This window comes from Macrotis lagotis, chromosome X (assembly GCF_037893015.1).
Source record: "Macrotis lagotis isolate mMagLag1 chromosome X, bilby.v1.9.chrom.fasta, whole genome shotgun sequence".
Taxonomy (NCBI): Eukaryota; Metazoa; Chordata; class Mammalia; order Peramelemorphia; family Peramelidae; genus Macrotis; species Macrotis lagotis.
This window is the reverse complement of record NC_133666.1, coordinates 548,050,343-548,070,607: the sequence shown is the minus strand read 5'-3', so window position 1 is coordinate 548,070,607 and position 20,265 is coordinate 548,050,343. Positions and strand designations below refer to the sequence as shown.

Sequence of the window (20,265 nt, the reverse complement as noted above, 5' to 3'; positions counted from 1 at the left end):
AATGAAGCTTATTCAAGAAAAACAAATTCACTGATTTGCCATATCCAAAAAGATTTATCTCATTCTGAGTTCATCTGTTCCCTATCCTCTAAAAGGTAAATACTGTTTCCTCATTAGTTCTCTGGCATTGTGATTAGCCATTGCAATGGGCCATTGCAATGGTTGGAGTACTCAAAACTGTTTAAAAATTATTTTTTCTTTAAAATATTGTTATTCAATAAACTATTTTCTTGGTTCTGCTCATTTAACTCTGCATCAATTCATTCAAGCCTCACCAGGTTTCTTTGAAACCATTTCTTTTGTTATTTGTAACAGAGTAATAATATTCCATTTTATAGCCATTCCCCAAATTGATGGGCACTCCCCATTCTATGTGCTTGCTACAATAAAAAATGCCATTATAATAAATGTTTTTATTCATATGGAACTTTTTCCTCTTTTGTTGAACTCTGAAGTAAAGACCTAGATAGAATCTGAGCATGCAGTTTATTGACTTTTGGAGCATAATTCTGAATTACTTTTCAGAAAGACTAGGTTCATTCATAATTCCAATTACAGTGCATTAGTGTGCCTGTCTTCCTGCAGCATCTCCAAAAAATTGTCATTTTTCTGTAGATTCCATTTGTTAATCTGACATATATATGTATCTGATATATATGTGCATATATATATGTGCAAATTAAAAATCTCAGTTTTTTTTCCTATTTGCATTTTCTTTTGAAATGGATGTTATTTTAAATGGGATTTCTCTATCTCTTGCTGCTGTGTCTTGTTAGTAATATACAGAAATGCTGAGGATTTATGTGGTATCCTTTGTTAAAGTTACTAATTGTTTCCAGTCTTTTTTTTAGATGATTTTTCTAGGGTTCTCTAAGTACATCATCATATATATCATCTGCAAAAAAAGTTTTGTTTTTCATTATTGATTCTGATTCCTTCTATTTCTTTTTCTTCTCTTATTGTTAAAGCTAAGCTTTCTAATACACTATTGAGTAAGTGCTGATAACGGGCATCCTTGTTTCACCCTGATCTTATTGGGAATACTTCTAGCTTATCCTAAAAATGGAAGACATATCAAGATTTAAAAAGACAATGCTTCTGCCTTTGAGGAGTTACCATTTTATAAGACTTCATGCATTTTATAAGACTTCATGGAAGTTCAAGGGTAGTCATATGGGAGAGGAAAAATTTCAAAACTTCAAATTTTATTTTGCCTTTGACCAGCATTCTATTCTTCTGGTAACAAAATGAAAATTAAAAACAAGGACAATGCACAAACATTGAGATTAGTCAGGAAGGAGAGTTTTATTATCAAACGTCAACAATTCTACAAAAAAACAACACATCAATACACATATTAGTGTTAGTCTGTTTACCTTTCAAAGCTATTGGGTAGACAGTACCTTAAGGCATCTCAAGTATTAAGAATTCTCTTTTCTGATCTTAAGTGCCAGTAGTCTTTAGTTTTCACCTAAATTATGAACTTCCTCTTCATACTAAAGTTAAAGCGTTGGCCATCTCTGGTTGGCTGAAGAGGGGGATTGTTTGGCTCTCCATTCAAGGTCATATGATGATGAAAAATAAGGCTAAGTAAATAAAAATAGCAGCCACTAGCAGCCACATATGTTTGCATTCAAGAAAAAGGCAGAGGAGCTCCTTAATGAAATATGTGCAATTAGTTTAATCAAACCTGGTTTCCTCTTTGGAGTTTGGTGATGCAACTGTACTATCTAACTGAACTACAGTGTCTAATATTGCACTTTTGTAGCGTAAACACAGCTAAACCCAGAGTGCTAACCACCACTGATCCCTTCAGGCACTGTTCATATACTGTATCAGTGTTGTTTTTAATCTCGTCTTATTCTAGCACAGTGATTATAGTTCTATGTCTGAGCAAGTTATAATTGTCAAATAATTAAGCTGTTTTAAGAGAAGACAAACATTTTATGGCTATTTGAGTATATACAAGCATTCATTTCAGTTACAATTTATTGCTTCCTAGAATATAACATTCAGATGTTTCTACATTTTCAACATTAAAAACTACAATATGTTTTTGATTGAAGTCCAAAACAGTCAGTAATGAAAAATGTACAGATATAAAATATCCCATCTAAAGTCATGATATTCAGCTACTGGTCAAATAGGAACCAAGTACTAGAGCTATTCACTTTTTTGGTCTTCTGAGTGTTTTGGCCACTGATTCAATATCATATTTAAGGGACATTAGTTTTGAAAGAAACTACTTTTTTTCTTGTAGTTGCATTTTCTTAAGGGCTCCTCCATATATTCCTTAAGCTTGGAACAGGAGCAAAGGATTGGAGAAGAGATTTCAATATTTTGTCTATAAGGCAGCAGGGCAAAAAAGTCTGGAAAAATTCAAGTTATGCTTTTCTCTATTCCTTATTTAGTGGGAGTAGAATTGAAGGGGTAGGAAGTAGGTGAGAAGGTTTTTAGAGAAGAGTAGAAAAAAAACAAAAAATTAAATAAGACCTCCAAATCATTACTGATGCTTGGAGATGGTAGATTACATTTTAGCTCTTTATGCTGTTTAAGGTTCTAAGAATTCCAAGTAGGCAACACTTGTGAAGCCACAGAATGTAAATCTCTGACTAGAAGGAAAAGGGACCTCAGATATCAAATTCACATTTTAAATGTCAATCTGTGATTAGCACAGAGCCAGGAGTGCTATATGCTCCTTGCAAAGGCAATGACAACTAGAAAATTTGGCTTTACTGGCTCAAGTTTTCATTCCACCAAAATGTAGGGCCCCTCATCCCTGTCAAATTGTTGCTGAGAATACTGCAGCCTGCATGTAAGAATCTCTCCAAAGATTCCAGGAGTTCTCTGATTTCTGAGGGCCTCGGGTCTACCATAAATCTCTCAAACACTGTAAAAAAGAAAGAAGGAAAAAAATCAATATATTTTGTTTTTGAATTTTCATGTCAATAATACATAATACACTTTGTTAAACTGATCTATTATGGGTTCAGAACCAACTTCTGATTTCAGAGTCTGTAAACATATTATACATATAGCAAAAGCACTGTGTCTCTTCTTGTGATTAAGAGCCTCTCAGTAATGACATGAGAAGTACAAACACAGATTCAATCAATAATAATGACAGGGATTAAAAACAATTTAAACTCAATTTTCAGAAGAAGTTTAAACACGTATGCCTTAGGTAACATACTGGAAAGGGTACTGATTCTGGAGTCAGGAAGATCCAAAGGTCAAATCCAGTCTCAGGCAATAGATGTGCAACCTTGGGTAAGTCACTTAACTTCTGTTTGCCTCAGTTTCCTCAAATGCATAATGTGTCTAATAATAGGGTTGGTGTGAGGATCAAACAGATATTTGTAAAGTGCAGTGACAAGCACAGTAAATACTATATAATTTTTATCATTGTTACATGGAAACATCAAAGAACCAAAAAAAATCTATTTCAAGAAACAGCTGGAAATATATTTCACTAAAAACCCAAATATGCCAATATTTCAAAATGAAAAATGAATGGAGGCAGAGATGAAATATCAGCATTTATTCTTGGGGGTGTCAACAATATATCAAAAGATTTGTCTTGGTTAATTTAAAATAGTATTGGGTAGAAATTTTCATTTCCTATTTTGTTATGGATAAGATTTTTAACTCATGGGGGGAGGGAGGTAAAGTGAGATCTGGGGGGACACTATTTAAATTCTGCATTATCCAAATGAAATATAAATAAGGATGATTCTGCTACTTAAGGGATAACTCTGAATCTCACCCCATTTGGTAGAACTTTTTGTCAGAGCATAGTCTTAGACAAATCTTAGTTATAAATCTGTTTTTTCTAATACCTCCAAAGTAAGATAAGGAAACTGTTCAGAATGATAAATAAGGATGAATAATTTAAACAATGTTTGAGGGTATTTTAAGCATTCTCAAATTAATCTCACTGAAAATAAGCAAACAAAAACCCATTGGTCACGTTGGACAATGTATTTTATTTCTGATGTGTGATCCATGTCTCAATTTATCTCCTGTTAGTACTGGCACTGTTCCCCAAGCCTGGAATACAACTTCTTCCTTGCTTCCATTTCCTAGAAGCCTCCTGTTCAAAGTTCAGTTCAAGTGTCACTTCTTTCAAAACCTTTTTTTTAAATTGATTATAACAAGCAGTAACCTCCCCCCCCCCCAAATTATCTTGTGTAGAGAAAGAATTTACTAGTGGGCATATAATTGTTTCTAATAGATGTAAATACATAGAGAAGCAAATATTGTCTTATTTCACTTTATAGCCACATCATCTGAAAGTGGTAGTCATTTAATAAATGCTTGCTTGATTTAAAATGTAGTTCTGGTTAAGGAATACTTTCTAATTATTTTTCTGAGGGCAACTCCTGGAGGGAACTTTTTGAACAAGGAAGGTAACAAGAGGGAAGGTTCACCAAGATAGTGTCAAATAGTAACTAATCCCAAGTAATTTGAACTAGAATTGTGAAGGATCTGGGAGCTCATTTCTAATCTAATAAGTTAAAACCCTAATATTTATCTGATAATTATCAGCTAGTTGTTACCCATGCAAAATGTGAATTAAAATGGAAAGGTACATAAAGTTTTATAAAGATAGTACTGCTGATCAGTTGATGTTTATGAGAAAACCTATGAGGAAAACTTATTATATATTCAGCAAATAGAGATGGCAAAAAACATCTTCCGCCCCCCTACAAAAAAAAACTGGGAAATCTATATAGACATGTTTCGATGAGATTCAAAATTTGACAAATTAGATATTTCACAAATAAACTCCCTACATTGAGGATTGATCAAAACCAATCAAAAGATGTAACTTTATTTTGCTGGTGATTATTTAAAGAATGGGTCTTTGACTTTTTTCATCCATATTGCTTGACCAACTCACATGAAGTTTTTTTTTACTTTTTTTAAAAAATAAGGATCAATGCATAAAACTTCAGAACACTGCATTTTTGTTTTGTTTTAATGTTGAAATAAAAATGATCTAAAAAGTTGAACTAAAGATGATTCTATTTCATTCTTAATTGTTTAAACACATTTTATGTGAAAGGTTTCATGAAAAAAGCTAAATGAACATTTCAATGGTTCTAAGGACATAGAATAAGTAGATTGTATGTTTATTACAGAGGAGAGGATAAAATATTTTTCTCTTCAGTTTCCCAATCAAGCAGCTACAAGTTGTATTAAATTTCCAAAGTTGGAATGATTTTCTTCTAAACAGTTTCTTTAATGAAGACGAAGAACAGAATTTTGTCTTGATTGCCTGAGACTGCTACACAAAGCACGTAACAGCCCAATACAACACATCAATACTTTTTTGCCTGAGTGATTCACTGGTTCTTTGTCCTCTTGATGGATACAACAAAAAGTCAATGGGTTTAAATAGCCTTTTACTTATCTGAGGTTTCACAGTTTATTTTATATTTATATTATATTTACATTTATGCCTAATTTTTTGTCCTTTGCCATTTACTCAATTCAAACTGAGCAAGGAACTATATCAGACATCAAGGATAAAAAGCAAAAGCAAAATGCATTTCCTGCTCTTATAAAGAATAATGTATAAGAGGATCAATGAACATGAAGGAATTCGAGGAGTTAGAGAAGATTAACAGGATAGGGTGAGGAAAGCAGAAGAGGATCTGCATAGGAGAAGTCACTTGTGTTGATTTTTGAATGATGCTAAGGATTCTGAAAGAGAGAAGAGCATGTATTCCAGGCTTAGGTGGATCTTGTGAAGACAGAGAAAGGAAAACAGAGAAGGTGGATTTCAGAGATTAGCAAGCTGACCCATGTAACTCAAACATAGAGAGTAAAGGGGAAATGATCTGAAAGTTCTTATCAAGGTAGGCTGGAGCCTGATTGTGGGGAATCTGAAATATTAGGCATTTTATGACAGATATAATAAAGAATCACTGGAGACTTTGATTATAGGAGGAATAGGGCAGATCTATGCCTTAAGAGGAAATCTACAACTTATTCATTCAAGTATTATATTTATGAAAAATGCAAAATTTTGTTTGTTTCTAATGGAAGTATTACTCATTTTTATGATCTCCTTTTTTAAAAAATTTTCCATAATAGTCACTGATTCCACAAATCTAGAAGCTGTTTCTTCTGAACCTAAATTTCATAACATTCCTAAAGGAATTCTAACAAAGTCTGCCCTTTATAAAGAGCTGAGAACTTTACAGCTGACATTATTACCTTTTATGCTTGGTTTCAACTCTCCAAATACCATACATCATGTCCCCACATGCCTGATGTCCTACACCATTCCAGCTCCCTTTTGTGCATTCCCATCTCTCATTAGAGTAGAAGCTCCTTGACGGCAAGGTATTGTCTTTCTTTTTCTTATTTGTATTAGTAGAGTGCCTGACACTCAGTAGCTGCTTGAAAAATGTTTCTTGACTATTGTCTATAAGAGCAGTGTTGGCCTTTTGAGCACACTGCCATTAACTCTCACACCCACACACCCCATCCAACAATGGAAGAAATTTCAGAAGGTTAAAAATGTATTTTAAACATCCAATGGATCTATAATCCTGATCTCAAAGAATGAAAATGCCAGGATAATGTTTTTTACTCAACATTTTGGCAATTATCAAGGACATGGAAAAGATATTTTAAGTCTTTAAGTAAAGAAATTTCTCGGGGCGGCTAAGTGGCCTAGTGGATAAAGCACCAGCCCTGGAGTCAGGAGTACCTGGGTTCAAATCTGGTCTCAGACACTTAATAATTACCTAGCTGTGTGGCCTTGGGCAAGCCACTTAACCCCATTTGCCTTGCAAGAACCTAAAAAAAAAAAAATTTCTCTACTCATATGGAGTTTCACAAAGTTCAAAGAAAAAAGAAAACCTCAAATCTGGTCTCAGACACTTAATAATTACCTAGCTGTGTGGCCTTGGGCAAGCCACTTAACCCCATTTGCCTTGCAAGAACCTAAAAAAAAAAAAATTTCTCTACTCATATGGAGTTTCACAAAGTTCAAAGAAAAAAGAAAACCTAAGAAAAAGAAAACCCCAATGGGGGGGCCGGCTAGGTGGCACAGTGAATAGAGCATCGGCCTTGGAGTCAGGAGTACCTGGGTTCAAATCCAACCTCAGACACTTAATAATTATGTAGCCGTGTAGCCTTGGGCAAGCCACTTAACCCCATTGCCTTGAAAAAAATCTAAAACAAAAACCCCGATGGGGTAACAAACAGTGAAGCATGAAACTACCTAGTTACTAAATTGGATAGAATATAGGACTAAAAACATAAAATGTAGGATTTGATTCCTTTTTATTTCATTGAACCAGTGTGAATATATTGTCCTTGAAGCCAGAAAGACTTAAATTCAAGAGCCATATCTGACACATATTACTGATATGAACCTAGGAAAGTCATGCAACCTCTTAGTTTCCTAGGTAAATCTCTTAAATGTTAAGTTGCCTAGAAGGTGCCAACCTACACTGATAATCATGCCATGATTTACTGTGATGTTACATGGATGTGTATAATTCCCAGAACATCAGCAACTGAGAACAACTGAAATGACTACTTAAAGGGAGAATGATGGTCATAAGCAGGCTGCAGCTTGTTATCAGTGACTTTCCAGTGACTCATATGCAAGAAATAGAATAAAGGATATCACCCCTTCATCCCACAACCTCCTCTATTGTCCTCTCTTCTTCTCATTGCCAAACTTACCACCTACTCCTTAAATCCTTGACATTTAACATTGATTTTCACCAATCTACTGTAAGACTACTTTGGAAGATTACAAATAACTTTATCTCTACATTTAGTGACCTTTTCATTATTCTCTTTCTCCATGACCTCTTCCTACACCACTTGGCAAATCTGTTCAATCTGTTTTTTCTTAACATTCTCTCTTCCTCTGGCTATTGTAACAACCCATTTGTATGTTTTTTTAATTGCATATTACTTTTTTCTTATTGGGTTCTTGTCTCTCTACCTCTGTTTAATAAGAGGGTTTCAAAATGTTCAACTATAGACTTGATTTTTCATCTTTATTTTCATTTTGTGCCTTGATGACCTCATGGATTCAATCTAAATGATTCTCAAAACTTGACATCTTCCATCTCTTTCTGGAGCTCTGGAGTTACATATATCTAATTATTTGTTGAATATCTCTACCTATCTTCTCCCATTGCTTTCTTTCTTCCTGTAAGGTCCAACTAAGGTACCACTTTCTCCATGATACCTTCACTAACTTACTCCCTGTCTAAAAGTGATTTTACCACCTTAATTTCTCAGAACATGTACTCATGCTCTCCTTCACCATATATCACATTCTACCTTGCATCATATTTTTGGATCATTGTTATAGCCTCTTTGCTAGGCTAAGCTCCTTGACATGAGGGACATATTTTTTATTTTTCTATCACTTAACATGGTACCTAGCACACAACAGAAAGAAAATATATAATGGCTGAACTCAAGCATACATATACCCAGAAAGAAAGTTCTGAATTACCAATGAGTTTAAATAGTACAAGTCAGTAAAAGATCCAGAAATAATATTCAGTACTTTGTACAGGTTTTCTGCAGAGAAATTATGAGGACATAAGGATAAAAAGCACTCAAAATAAGAAAGTATGGCACTCAACCTATGATACTAGAAGGAATACTCATACCAACAAAATTCTATATCCTGGCAAATATAAAGAAGAATAAATTCTGAATTATTTTGGTCTGTTTTCTACATGTAAGGAGACTAATTTGAACTGATCACTTCTTTACAAAACTTGATTATTGCTAAACATTCCAGAGTATAAGAACACATTTTAAAAGAAAAAAAGAAGGGGCGGCTAGGTGGTGTAGTAGATAAAGCACCAGCCTTGGAGTCAGGAGTACCTGGGTTCAAATACAGTCTCAGACACTTAATAATTACCTAGCTGTGTGGCCTTGGGCAAGCCACTTAACCCTATTTGCCTTGCAAAAACCTTTAAAAAAAAAAAAAAGACTAAGAGTTAGAAATGAGAGGGAAAACAGGGTTGAAAAAGACAATGAATAGGCAAAAGGGTAGACAGAGATCAATTCCTTAAACATTCACTCAATGCCAATGATAGTTGGACAGACAAAAAGGCACATAAATAACTAATATAAATTACAAAGAAGCAAGTACAAAAATCTAAGAGCCCAAGGAAATTTCTTCCACTTGGAAGGGATTATGAAAAACTTCATGGAAGAGTTGATATATGAACTAGAATTTCAACAAATGAAGAAATGAAGGTAGTTTGTTTCACTGGGAATGGTATGAGCAAATATATAGATACAAGAAAAAGCAGGAAAAATTTAAAACATAAACAATCCAGTTTGGCAGCAACAGAAAACACATGAAGTGGAGTGATATGAGATAATGTCCAAAATATACACTGGAATCACATCATGGAGAAAGTTCAGTGCTACTAACTTGAATATGAATTCTCTTTGGAAAGAATAGGGAAGGTTTATAAGCAGGATAGTAACATTATCCAAGTAATCTTTCTTTGCTACTGGTCTGGATAAGTTAGTGCTGGGAGAGACTAGAGTCATTTGTTCTTTATAAGAACCCTGAATGGTTAAGTTCTGTTATTATCCTCATTTTACAGTTGGGGAAACTGAGGCAGATAAGCCTTTAAATGACTTGCTGAGTTATACAGTCAATAAATGTCTGATCTGAACTTGAGTTTTTCTGCCTCCAGGCCCAGAGTTCCATCCATTGCATCTATCTTAACTGGAAAAATGGGCATTAGTTCTAGGGAATACAAATAGGAGATAGGCACTTGAGAATCATTCACCAAAAGGCCAAAGGTGAAGATTAAAGACAGAATTAGGTTACCATGGAAAACTCTATGGGGAGAAAAGAACCATAGACATAATTTCTCAAGCTAGATGAGAATACAAACAAGAACCAACAAAGGCAAGGAAGTTTAAGCCAAAAGAGAATCATGGGAGTGTCATGATAGCCAAAGGAAGACAATCTATAAAGAGTGAATTTGAAATCAATGTCAAACTTCAAAGATGAAAAGAACCTAGATAAGGTTAACTGGATTTGGGGGCAGCTAGGAACAAAATAGGGAGGGAGGGAGGAAGAAAAAAACAACAGTGTATTGGAGATACTATTTTAGAGATAATATTTTCAGTCCAAATCCTGGAGCACATCACAATCTCTTAAGGACAAAAAAAATTGGGCACTTCTACCAGAAAGGTGGAATAGTAGACTAAGAGAATAACAAAGTAAAGGGAAATTTTTTGGTTTTGTTTTTATTTCTGAATATAATATCTCAAAAAAAAGTCTGAGGGAAAAAAAATGGAAGGAGAAAGTAGAAAGGAAGATACTGAGGTTGCAGGGGACAGAGACAGAGATTAATAAACCAAAGTCCTAGTTATGGTAAGCAGATAGTGCCAGGACCACAGGTTAGCTCTGAGAGAAAGGCTCCAAACTCCAAGATGAAAGCAAGAGAAACTAGACAAGAGAAACTTTGAGATATGGAGTTCAGGTCATTTGACTGTCTATAAAGAAGTGAGTTTATTTGCTCTGTCAAGTGATAGTAAAGATGGAGACTGGAAGAAAATATTATCTTACTCTTTATTTCTTCATGTATCCTACCATGGAGACAGTGGAAGAACACGGTATTTTCTCTTACCTTGAGAAACTCCATTTGTGAACAGGAGTTTACTTTATTTTCAGTGTAAACTATTACATCTAATCCCCATCTTTCCTGAAACAACCAATTGTTGTCAAGTTCAGTGGTTGAATATATGTAAACCTTGATTGACTGTATTTTCTTGTTATTGTTCAGTTGTTCAATTATGTTTGACTCTTTGTGGTGGACCATAGGAAGACAATATAGTTTCTAGGGTCTTCTTGGCAAAGATGCTTAAGTGATATGTCATTTCTTTCTCCAGTTCACTTTATAGATGAATAACGGAGGCAGTCAGGGTTAAGTGACTTGTCTAGAGTCACATGACTATTAAGTGTCACAAGACAGGACTTGAACTCATATCTTCCCGACTCCAGTCCAGCATTCTGTCCACTAAGCCACTTAGAAGTCACATATTTCTATATTTGTATATAGAAATATAGAGTCCTGATGCCATGGTCCTCTTTGAGAATGAAAGACAAACAACAACCTGAGTTAAAGACTTGCCCCCTCCTGGCCGGCTGGAAACACAGCTCTTCTCCATTTCCCTCTTCCCTCTTCTCTCTTCTCCTATCCTCTCCCTTATTCTCTCCATTTCTGTGCTTACTTGTTCTGCTCAAAGGAATTTTAGATGGCTGAAATCTAGAAAGTCTTGAGATTTATCAGTTCCAAATAACTTTGACTCACTGATGGCCAACAATAGGTCCCCAGACAAACCTACTTGATCATTGCTTGGATTCTGGGCTCAGAGTGAATATAAATAGAAATTGTTTCTATTTTGGTCAGAAACCCTGAGGTTCTTCCCCTCTCAAATTAATTTTTTTTTAGACTAAGAGTCATTCTTTGCCTCATTTCTAACTTACCTGTTAAAGACCCTAGTTTAAAAAGGCTCTGGAGGAGAAAATGAGGTTGATGATTTTGAATGTCCCTGTCATTTGGGGTTTTTTTTTTTAGGTTTTTTGCAAGGCAATGGGGTGAAGTGATATGCCCAAGGCCACACAGCTAAGTAATTATTAAGTGTCTGAGGCTGCATTTGAACTCAGGTCCTCCCGACTCCAAGGCTGGTATTCTATTCATTGCACCACCTAGCTGCCACCCTTCTGTCATTTTAAATTCAGTTCACTTGTATGTCATAGCACCACATGGCTGATATGATGAATCAACAACAATATACACAAGAATATAGCACAATACCTGATTCATATAGGTTAATACATATTTGTTAAAATATTGAACTGTAAGTACCCATGGAAAAGGGCTCAGCCAATTGCCCATTTGTCTCACAGAGGCACCCTTCTCCTTTGTTTGACATAAAGTTCAAATTGGTACTGTGGATAGAATGCTGGTCCTAGAGTCAGGAGGACCTGACAATTTCAGTCCCCCAACACCTACTAGCTGTGTGACACTGGAGAAATCACTTAACCCTTGTTTGTCCCAATTCTTCAACTGTAAAATAAGTTGGAAAAGGAAATGATAAACTACTCTATTATTTTTGCCAAGAAAATTCTAAATGGGTTCATGAAGACTTAAAACACAACTGAAATGATATAACACCTTTTACTAACTTGTATTCTAAATCTAAATAGGCTTTCTTTCCACCACAGTCTTTACCTCAGACAATTCTTATTTGTTGGTCATTTTGCAAGAAACAACATTTGAAACAGGTTCTAACATTTTTCAAAGTTATAGAATTGTGATCATCTAATGCAGTGTTGTTCCAGCAGGTGGCATATTGACTTAAGTTATAAAATTTACTATTATCAACATTTTATTTTTATTTGATTAAACATCTCTCAGTTACACTTTAATCTGTTAATCTACTTGAGAAGACACTTGAGAATTGTGTATCTGCTTTAATGCAGTGAATCAAAGCCATCTGTTTTGCTAACTTTGAGTTTAAAAGGAATCCCCTACAACTTGATAGCAGGCTCCAAGTTTTCCTAAAGCCATGTTTTTTTCATGAACTTTTCATCCTCAAAGCTTTTTTCTACTATCTGACATGAAATTTTCACTTCATAACTCCAGTGACCCTACCAGAGTTCCCCAGAAGGAGAACACAGCATCAGAGTCAGAGGGATCAAGATGGGGCGGCTAGGTGGATAAAGTGGATAAAGCATCAGCCCTGGATTCAGGAGTACCTGGGTTCAAATGCGGTCTCAGACACTTGATAATTACCTAGCTGTGTGGCCTTGGGCAAGCCAATTAACCCCATTTGCCTTGCAAAAACCTAAAACAACAACAACAAAAACAGAGGGATCAAGATCCAAACTTGTTTCATAGCAATTTTAACCCAGCTCTTCTTTTCCTCACACCTGCAGACCTGCCTTACTCCCACCAAATAGTCTCACAATTCTAGTCTGCAGATATTTGAAGAGTTCTCGTGCTGAATGGAATCAGACTTATATTGCTCAGTAAAACCACTAGCAACATGAAGTAGCAATACAAAGTTAATTCTACAAAAGGAAAAATTTCCTAGGAAGAAGAGTTGTTCAGAAAAGAGTTAGTTGCCTCAAGATGTGGTCTCCATCAGTGGAAGGCTTCCAATGAACAGTTATTCAAATACTTGAAAGCAGCTATCATGTCCTCTTCTTCAGTTTAAACACTGCTTATCTGGCACAATCTCAGGTCCCTCCCTATTGCTATAGTACTCTGTATATTCCAACTTAATGATGCTCTTCCTATAATATAGCAATTGGAAGTGAATAATGCTACTACAACTCAACAATCAATTCCCTAATCCTATATATACTATTCCCTATAATGCATTCCAAGATCATGTTGGTATTTTTGGTCAACATAAGCATATGTGTGGACTCACTTTGATCTATCCAAACCTAAATGAAAAACTATCTAGCTATACTTTATCCAACTTGTGATACTGATGCTTTGAATCAGAGAGTAGAATTTTACACTTTAAATTTAGTCCTATTCACTTTAATTAAATGTTCTGGTCTATTGAGATTATTTATAGATGAACTAGACCTATTTCCCCAGCATACAAGATTTCATGACTCAATGTCTTTTCATTGCCTGTCCTATTAACCCTGAAATACTTTTCTTCCTTGATATTACTTCCACGCTTTAAGTCTCAGTTCAAAGTAGAGTACAATGAGAAGAACCAAGAAAACATTGTGATTAATAACAGCAATACTGCTGTAACTGAAATATCAAGCTATTCTGAGAAATAGAAATGTGGAGTTATGAATTTTATAGTTCCTTATTCATTCATTCATTCATTTATTTATTTACATCAAATGTTAGCCTTCTCTAATGTGTGGTTGGGAATGAGGAAGAATAACAACTTGGAATTAAAAATAAATAAAATATAAAATTATTTTTAAAAAATATCTTACTTTTTGCAGGAAGTCTCATGTTTCTGCTTCCCCTTGAAGATTACCTTCATTTATACTGTATACATATGCTATGTATGTGGTTATTTTTATATTCTGTCCCTCCATTAGAATGTGAGCTCCTTGAGAACAAGGGGTTTTCTTTTTGATTTCCATTGTATTCCCAATGCTATTCATATAGTGAGCCTTTCATAAAACCTTGTTGACTGTCATACCTTTCGGTGACTCACAGGTCTAGTTAGTAACTCTTCTCCCAAGGAACTCAAAATTTAATGGGAAAACAATACAAAAAAAACCAATGTACAGTCAAGGTATAGGTGAGACAAATTGGAAATGATCAACTAACATAAAGTGCTTGGGGGTAGTATAATACTGATAAAACCATGCTTGCTCTTTGTGACTGCCACTGTTTTAGATGTTCAGACTTTTCCTTCAATAATACCCTAAAATTCTTTCACACTATAATATGGAAATGTGTTTAACATGATTATACATGTATAATGTATAAACAACTCTCATTACATTATAATCTGTTAAACTACTTCAGAAGATACCTGAGAGAATTGTGGATACACTTTACCTTTCTATGACTCACAGGTCTAGTTAGTAACTCTTCTTTCAAGGAACTCAAAATTTAATGGGAAAACAATACAAAAAACACCAAAGAACAGTCAAGGTATAGATGGGATAAATTGAAGATGGAGATGATCAACTAACCTGAGATACTTGAGGGTACAATAATACTCCTGATAAAAACCATGTTTGCTCTTTATGATTGTTGCTGTTTTGGGGAAGGGGGGAGAAAGTGGAGAGAGGGAGAAAATTTTAGAAAAAAATGTAGGCTGAACCTTTGTAATGACTACATTTATCCATTTGTGCATTTTTCTCACATTGAAACCTGACTTTTAAGTTACAATTTCTTCCCTGACTCAATTATCATGAAACTTGACATCAGTTACACTAGCAATTTCATCCTTCAAGTTTACTCATATTCTTCACATCAATTTGCTGAAATGGGAATTCTAATTCTTAATTTTAAACTATACACTGGTATCAACCCAAAGCAGTTTTCTTTTGTTATTTAGAATTTTTATTTTGTTTTAGAATGGGGATGGGAGGGGGGTGGGCCTAAGTGACCTTAGGTAAAGCTGTGATCAAAGTAAGGAGAAGAAAGGACACAGGGTATATTAATGTTCTAATGTTTCCTTGCATCTGATCAAACACAGGAGTGATTGTCAGTTTTTAATAAAATAGCGCTCACAAAACTGAAAATAGGTTATATTGTAAAGTTATGTTACTAATTTTCTTTTAAAATATAAAATATTTTTCTTAAAAGAGTTAACATCTTAATACAAATAAACTTTTTTATGGTTGTAAAATTTAGCTTATAAACCATTCAAATTGAAGTGAAATGACTATTAAGAATATGTGTATTTTTGTAAAGAAAAAGTACTCATAGATATTTAATCAGACCAAAAAAATACCTTTGTTTTGCAAAAATAAAATGCTATTTGAGAATAGAATTCCTTAAATATTTTTTTGGGGGTACTCAAATGTAGTTTCTGTTGATTTATGGAATGTTCTGTATAAAGCTGTGTATAGTACAGTTGGGACTAAAAGCATTTTCTATCTGAATCTAGTCAAGTATATTCGACCATGTCACAAATAGTATCTTTGTTATTAAAATTTTGATTGCCTAATAGGGAAAAAACAAGTAGGTTAAAAACTCTCTACATGTGATTAGAAAAAATAAATAAATAAAATCCTATAAAAAAGCCTAAAATTTTGTAACAAATCAGACTCACTGGCCTACAATCTGCACATTCAACATTGCCTATTCTCCATGATCTTTTAAAAATGATTAACAGTGGTTTAGCAATCATATTTTTCTGTTTTTTTTTCAATACCCTGAAGACATTTCATTTCAATCTGGTGACTTGAACTCACTCACGCAGATGCTCTTTTACTACCTTTCCACTTATCTTTTTGTTCCTTCCTTTCTAGTCCTAAAATCATTCTTGTCAACAGATGGATAGTTCTTTTCCTGCCATCATCACCAGTCTATATCCCAAATATCAATCCTCTACCTTCTTGGTAACTCTTTTAAAATCAACCAGAATTATTAGAGAATAATGCTGTGCTTTTGGAATTATTGTCTATATCCTGACCTTGAGTCCATCTTCTAGTAAGGAATGGACTAGAGAACTTTTGAGATCCCTTCCAATTCTAGAATGTTGTGACTAAGGTTCATATGGTTAAAGTCATCTTAGCCTCTATAAGCATCATTTAGTAACAAAGGTGATCAAAAATGAGGTCCTGATATGAATTTCAAATCAAACAAACCAATTATGCCATGGGAAGAAAGATAAGATAATTCTTATCTCTATTACATTTGAATATTTTACAAAGAATTTTCTGGTTTAAATCCCATGAGCAGACATATCACTCTCATTTTATAGATGAGGAAATTGAGACTTAATGAGGTAAAGTGTCTTGCTTAGAGACACAAAATTAATAGGCACCAGAGCCAGGATTCAAACCCAGATCTTTGGACACTAAAGTTCAGCATTCTTTCTATGAAATAAATCTCTTCCTGTTCAGGTCTAGTTTCTGGTCTCAAGTTTTTCACATAGGATTCCTTCTTCTTTAAGAGGGTAGATTCAAATCTAATTCAAAGAAAATGCCTCAAAAGACATGGACCATCTCCCCTAACATTTCATTGGATTTCCTAGACAGCTTCTCCTATCAGATTTTAGATTTAAAGATATATTTTAAAATATACCATTAGCAAAAAGAAAAGCCCAGCACTGGTCAACATATAGAAGAGTGCACAAATCTTTAAACATGCAAAATGGTTACTCCATCAAAACATTCCCACACATACTCCTTAAAATAAAAGGAAACTGGGAGATCTATTATGGACAATGCCATCCAGAGGAATAAAAATCAAATCATAGAATCTGAATGTTTCCCATGTTCACTTTTTTAAATTTTTTTGCAAGGCAAATGTGGTTAAGTGGCTTGCCCAAGGCCACATAGCAAGGTAATTATTAAGTGTCTGAGACTGGATTTGAACCCAGGTACTCCTAAATCCAGGGCCAGTGCTCTATCCACTGGGCCACCTAGCCTCCTTATGTTCACTTTTTAAAAACTTGTCTTATGTTTTTCCTTCCCATTTGATGATTGTCTTCCTTTTCCAGTAGTCCTAATTCCTCCTGCATAATATATAAATATGTCAAACAAAAATGTTACAGATACAACTTTTACCAGACTATTTGTCACCAAGGGGAGGGTGTTAGAAAAATGTTTAAACTTATAAATTGGCTAATGGATGAATGGTGGAAAAACTACCACAACATGTAACTGGAAAAATAAAATATCAATTGAAAAGAGAAAAAAGTAAAAGGTAAGACTATTGATGATGATGATGATGATGAGTAACAGTGTGTGCTATGTAGCCAGAGTTAGCTTCAGAAGCAGGAAGACCTAAATTCAAATCCCACTGACATATCTAGAATGTGAACCTGAATAAGTCATTTAAATATCCCAATAGTCTCAGCAACTTTCTAAGATTCTATCTGTACTGATAGAAGAAATTCTCTAAAACAAACAAATCACAAGTCACTACAAAAGTTAACATTTATAAAGTACTATAAACTACAAATGACAGAATCAAGATTTAAAATATACCATTAGCAAAAAGAAAACCCCAGTACTAGTGAACATATAGAAGAGCACATAGGCACTAGAAAACTTTTAAGATCCTGGATTTTCTGCAATGCTATTGGTTCCTATACTACAACTTCCCTTGAATTACTATAATTATATTCAGTCTTTTCTAGCATTTTCCCCTTCCACTCCTTCTATTCTTATATTCTTCAAATCCTTAATCCAATGTAGACCTAACTGACTTCTGGAAGATTTGGTTCCTTGATGCTTAAAGCTTTGTGAAAATACTTTCTAGCATTTTTAATCTTATTTAAACTATCACATTACATATCCTTACCTTCTTTTCTGAGGATGTTCTAACTGCTGGGGCCCCTTAAATACAAACCCATTCTTTGGGCAGTGTCCTTGCCTGGTCATTTGTGTGTACAACTCCATTCTCTGCTGCATACTAGAATGCAAGTTGAAACAGATAGAAACAAAAGAGGAGAAATTTGTCAACACTGGATGTCCAGTGTTCCAATGGACATTTACCTCCACCAGCATGCCAACTTCCTCAACCTTGAAGATCACTGAAAACCATAGAAACATCAGTTTGGATCAGTCTTTCCAAGTCAATGTTTAATCCAAGCCTGGAAGATAAAACTTCTAACTGAAGCTGCTTGATTAAAAATCAGTCAAGACCTAGCCCTCAAAAGTAGTTTCTACAAGTTTCTAAGGATGAATGATGTCTTTGATTGATATTATTCAACAAGCCTCCTTTACCTAATGGGCAAAATGAGGCACAATGGTAATTATCAAAAATAATTCTTCTACTCTAATTCTCAAAGTGTGATGTTCAAATGCCATGGAGTCCCAAGAGTTTTAAGATATCAAAACAAATTTCTTAACACTGCTAAAATGTAATCTGACTTTGAAAATACTGCTTCCTTTTCCATCTATTTATCTATGTCAGACCAGTTTTACTTCATATATTTCAAACACAGCAATACATTAAAATACCAAAAGAAGCAGATGACTCTAGCTATCATCTATTAAACCAGACAATAAAGAGATTTGCAAAAAAGGATGTCAAGCAGTTACTCTTTTTAATATACTTATTTGAAAAAGTTATTTTCATTAAAAGCATATTTATATTAACATGAAAATCAATGCTTTCAACAAATTAATAAGTCAATATATAAAAATATATCTATTTTCATTTTGAGTATTATAAATAGCAATTATTTTATTTTACCCAAATATTTATATTACCCATATAAACAAAAGAATGTAAAGAGATCCCAAAAGCAAAAGCAATGGTTCTCCCACTGATATAGAATGACAGCTCAAAGGCATGTAACATGAAAATTTAAACTTTGATAAATTTCTTGATGCCTGTGTATCCAAGGGAAGGGATACCCTGTTGAATGATCCCATTATATTTAATCAAGTGGAGAAATTTAAAGAGAATTATTAACAGTAGTCTTGCTCCTTTGTGAAGAAAAATGTTTAACAAAAAAAAAATGTGATTAAATGTTACAACTTCTTTGAGAAAAGATGAGAGACAGTGCTTGCCTATACAAATATAAAGTCAGAAAGACTGGAGAAAGAAGAAAATGGCAAATAATATAAAAGATAAGTTCACTGTAGAGCGAAAGAAACCAAAATCTTCAAGTTCATTTCAATGTCAAAGTGATAACTACATCATCATTTAAGTATTGAGTACTTTTACAGACACCAATTCATCTTCCATCATACCCATTTTAAAGTGAGAATAATTAAGCCCCTGCAGAGCTTAACTTTTCACTTAAGGTTATATAGAGCAGAAAGTTTCCATGAAAATAATCCTGAATTTGAAATCAAAAGACCTACAATTCAGGGGGTGGCTAGGTGGTGCAGTAGATAGAGCACTAGCCCTTGGAGTCAGGAGTACCTGAGTTCAATTCTGGCCTCAGACACATAATAACTACCTAGCTGTGTGACCTTGGGCAAGTCACTTAACCCCACTGCCTTGCAAAAACCTAAAAAAAAAAGACCTACATTCAAACCCTGGCATTGCCTTTTTTCTACCTGTGTGACCTTGGGCAAGTCATTAAACCTGCTCCTCAGGTTCATCATCTATAAATGAACAATTTTAACTAGGGAGCTCTATGGTCCCTGCCACCTCTAATCTGAGAATTCCTTAATCTTAGGGAACAGAATGATAATCCAAACCATAAATAGGATCTTGTTTAGGATACAAAATTAGAATACAAAGCAAATAATTCACTTTGAAGACAAGAATAGAATTTCTTACAAAAGGTCAATGTACTTTGCCTTCCAATTATTACCAGGTGAAATATTTTGTTTGACTGCATCTTGCATTAATCTTCCGATAATAAAGAATAAATAAAAATAAAACAAATAAATAAAATTTAAAAACAGAATGATAGCAGTAACTAAATACCTAAAAATATGTGAGAAGTATAGTCTACATATTTTTAGAGTGAGAGAAAATTGTACATTTTATTCATGAACCTTGCAACATACACCTTACAAGACATGGGTACCTCACTCCTAGGCATGAGGCACCTAGTCTACATATTTTTAATTAAATACCATACAAGACACTTCTT

At 34.2% G+C, this 20,265-nt stretch overlaps 1 protein-coding gene across 7 annotated transcripts in view; it reads right to left on the bottom strand.

Annotated features, from left to right (window-relative positions):
• Nucleotides 1-755: 755 nt before the first annotated feature.
• Nucleotides 756-20,265, bottom strand: part of ESRP1 (epithelial splicing regulatory protein 1) — a 96,480-nt gene continuing 76,970 nt past the window's right edge. For 2 of the 7 annotated variants that reach the window (XM_074200256.1, XM_074200258.1), the window contains exons 15-16: nt 18,009-18,119; nt 756-2,890 (exon numbers count right to left, since the gene is read on the bottom strand). In XM_074200256.1, the coding sequence (XP_074056357.1) occupies nt 18,045-18,119 (75 nt within the window). In that variant the 3' untranslated portion in view covers nt 756-2,890; nt 18,009-18,044. Of the gene's footprint in view, nt 2,891-14,719; nt 14,784-18,008; nt 18,120-20,265 lie in introns of those variants that run through there. The other 5 variants (XM_074200259.1, XM_074200261.1, XM_074200257.1 and 2 more) reach the window with 5 other exon arrangements.